General features: G+C 43.2%; 1 protein-coding gene across 1 annotated transcript; it reads left to right on the top strand.

Moving 5' to 3' along the window:
- The first annotated feature begins 1,364 nt into the window (after window positions 1-1,364).
- OXER1 (oxoeicosanoid receptor 1) lies at window positions 1,365-2,338 on the top strand. The gene is given in 2 exon segments (XM_045008929.1): window positions 1,365-2,115; window positions 2,118-2,338. Coding segments are annotated over 2 exon segments (972 nt in total).
- Window positions 2,339-3,162: the final 824 nt, after the last annotated feature.

The following is a 3,162-nucleotide window of genomic DNA, read 5'->3' as shown; positions in this document are numbered from 1 at the left end:
GAATCCTACAAGGTGGTATGTACGGTTCCTTTGGGAACAGCGGGCCTGGTAATTTTGTGATCCAGAGGATAAGGGGCTGGATCAGGGGATGCTCCAAGAATTCGGAGGTTGGAGTGTGCCTATAATTACCTATACAGAGGGAGCAAAGCCTGTGGAGGCCTAGAAAGTAGTGCTTGTGCGGCTAGATGCTGGTGATTTCAGGGAGCTGATCCACAACAGGCACAGACCAGATTTCTTCACACAGAGGGCAGCAAGGGCCAGAGGTGATGATGGGATGGATGCAGGGCTGGGAGTGGCAGAAGGGCCCTGGGCAATGATGGGATGGATGCGGGGCCAGGAAGGCAGCACGGTCCTGAGGGGTTGGGGATGGATACAGGGCCATGGGGGCTCAGTGCCCGTGGCCAGAACCCAAAGCTGGATGCTGGAGCCCAGGCGTGCATGGCTAGAGTCAGGAGTCAGCACCCACCACTGCGTGGCTGGAGCCAGCAGGGGTTGGCACTCGGGGCCAGCGTCTGCCACCACTCCTGCAGCGTCGTGCTTTGCCCCACCCCTTCACCATCCAGGAGGCTGTCATGGTCGCATTTGAGAAACGTTGGTTTAGGGAGAATGGTGTGGAAGATTTATAAAATCCTTATGTTTCAGGACATAAGCCAACAACTACTGATGGGGGATAGAAAGGAACTTTCTCCATGGGCAGGTTATTCAATAGCTGCCTTTGCAGGTTTCTTGCACCTTCTCCTGAAGGAGCTGGTACTGCCCCTCCTCCCCCCTGAGAGACAGGATAATGAACGAGATAGACAACTATTCTGATCCAGTATGGCAGTTCCTTTGCCTTTATGTTCCTAAGGCAAAAATCACATGCAAAGAATAATGAAAACTAAATCCTTATGTTGTACTTGCAAAATAATAAGCACACTATATAAAACATATAGATTTGGTTGGGTGTCCTGTGCAAAGGGATCTATGATCTTAGACTAGTTCTTAGTGGATGAGGCAGACAGACAGGCAAGCCAATAGAAGAAGAAAGGGAGAACTTCAGATGCAATCTAAATTTTGCTTCAGTTTCATCCTAAAACAGCACTATCAGCTTTTGTTCTCCATGGCAAAGCTGTACCAATGACCAGAAAGTAAGTATTTCACAATCTATTGATAAGATTATATCTCTAGACACTTTCAGATAGTGCGTCATGTTGGTATCGACTCACTTTTTGCATACAAACAAATATCACTTTTTGAAATGTCACTGTATTTCCTTTGCAGCTCACTTCAGAGACACTTGGTAAGTATTTGCAAGCATCTCAATTCACCATCCAACTGTCGGCAGCAGACATTTAAAAAACAGCAAGAGCTCCAGATTCGCAGCAATGAGCAACACGACAACGGATGAAGTTGCCACAATTTCAGTGATTTTTGCTCCTGTGCTTGGTGTGGAGATTGTCATAGGACTTGTTGGAAATGGCATTGCTTTGGGCATCTTTTGCTCCTACAGGACTCTCTGGTCATCAAGCACTGTGTATTTATTCAGCTTGATCATCGCTGATCTCTTCTTGATAATCAACTTGCCATTTTGTATCCACTACTACATGAAGAATGAAGTCTGGGTCTTCACAGTGACATTCTGCAGTGTCAACCTATTCATGTTGTCAATGAACAGGACAGCAAGCACTGTATTTCTCACTGCCATTGCGATGGATCGCTACTTTAAAGTGGTTCATCCTCACCACCAACTGAGTAAAATATCAACATGCTGTGCCGCAAAAGTAGCAATTGCACTTTGGATCATAGTTATACTGATGAACAGCCATGTCTTTACCTTGGATCATAGTCAGAGTAAGAACAGTGCATGTCAAAGTTATAACCCTCGTCTTGAACCACCAGCAGCAGCCACATGGCATGAAATATTATTTTTTCTTGAATTTTTTCTGCCTTTAGGAATCATCATGTTCTGTATTTTCAACATTATCTTGAAGCTAAAGCAGAGGAAATTGGCTAAAAGGAACAAGGTCCAAAGATCTGTGAAAGTGCTGATAGTCTTTGTTTTGGTATATACCGTCTGCTTCTTGCCTAGTATTTTAATTGCTACAGTGGCGCTGGTTACTATAAAAGTATCCCCTAAAATATTGGCAAGTTATTACATGCCTCATTTGCCTTTACATACCTAAACAATGATCCAGTTCTGTATTGCTTTTCAAGCCAAGTATTCCTAAATAGATGCAAAAAAGTGCTTTGCCAGGCTGGATGGTTTAAAACCTCTCGGACAGAAGGAACCAATGAAAGTTCATCAAGATATTCTGAACAAAGAATGAAGACCCTCCAATCACCAACAGTAAGGAAATAGAATAAGTACACAAGCCTAGGCTTGCTCTACTACAGGCAATACTTGTACAATAAGAGGACGTTTTCCTAAAATTGGTTGAGTAGTAGTCTCCATAGAAATTGAGCAAGATCTACAATGCCTGGCCTGTGTTTAGGAGTAGCTGAGTGAACACCGTTCCCAATGACTTCTAGGGGAATTAAGAGGGCTCAGTACAACTCCTCTGAAATCAGGCAGCATGTATATAGCACGTGGACTGAAGACAGTTAAATGGGCTGAGTATTGTTTCCATGATCTCGTGGTACGAGTATGGGATGGGGTTATGAATTCTTGGTTATATTCCTGATTCTGCATCTGTCTAACTGTATGACTTGGGCAAATCATGTGGACTAAAATTTTTGAACTCCTTAAATAGGGAGTCTGATTTTCTGGGGTATGGAGTGTGCTTAACTCCCTCTGAAATCAATGAAAGTGATAGGTGTTCAGATCTTATTTAGGTGACTTACTTTAGGCAAGCAAATTTGAAAGAGTTGCCTTTAATTTCTCTGTGCCTCTGTTCCCCATTTGTAAAATGGAGACTACTACTACTTTCTTACTTCACATGGGTAATGTGAGGTATTTGACATTTTCTGGAGAAAAGTGCTACAATATTGTAATGTATAACAGTGGTAGCAGTAGTCTAATTGCATATGTTGGTCCAGATTCCCATCTCAGTTATATTCATCATCATCATCATCATCACTACCACCATCCATTCTCTGCCATAGCTTTGCATGGTCCTTTACAGAGATTTTTTAAAAAGACCTGAGACCAAATTTCCAAAAGTGTTCAGCAACCACAATTGGGGC

The sequence above is a fragment of the Mauremys mutica genome, chromosome 3, assembly GCF_020497125.1.
Source record: "Mauremys mutica isolate MM-2020 ecotype Southern chromosome 3, ASM2049712v1, whole genome shotgun sequence".
Lineage (NCBI taxonomy): Eukaryota > Metazoa > Chordata > Testudines > Geoemydidae > Mauremys > Mauremys mutica.
Note: the sequence above shows the minus strand (reverse complement) of the source record. Positions and strands in the feature narration are given on the sequence as shown.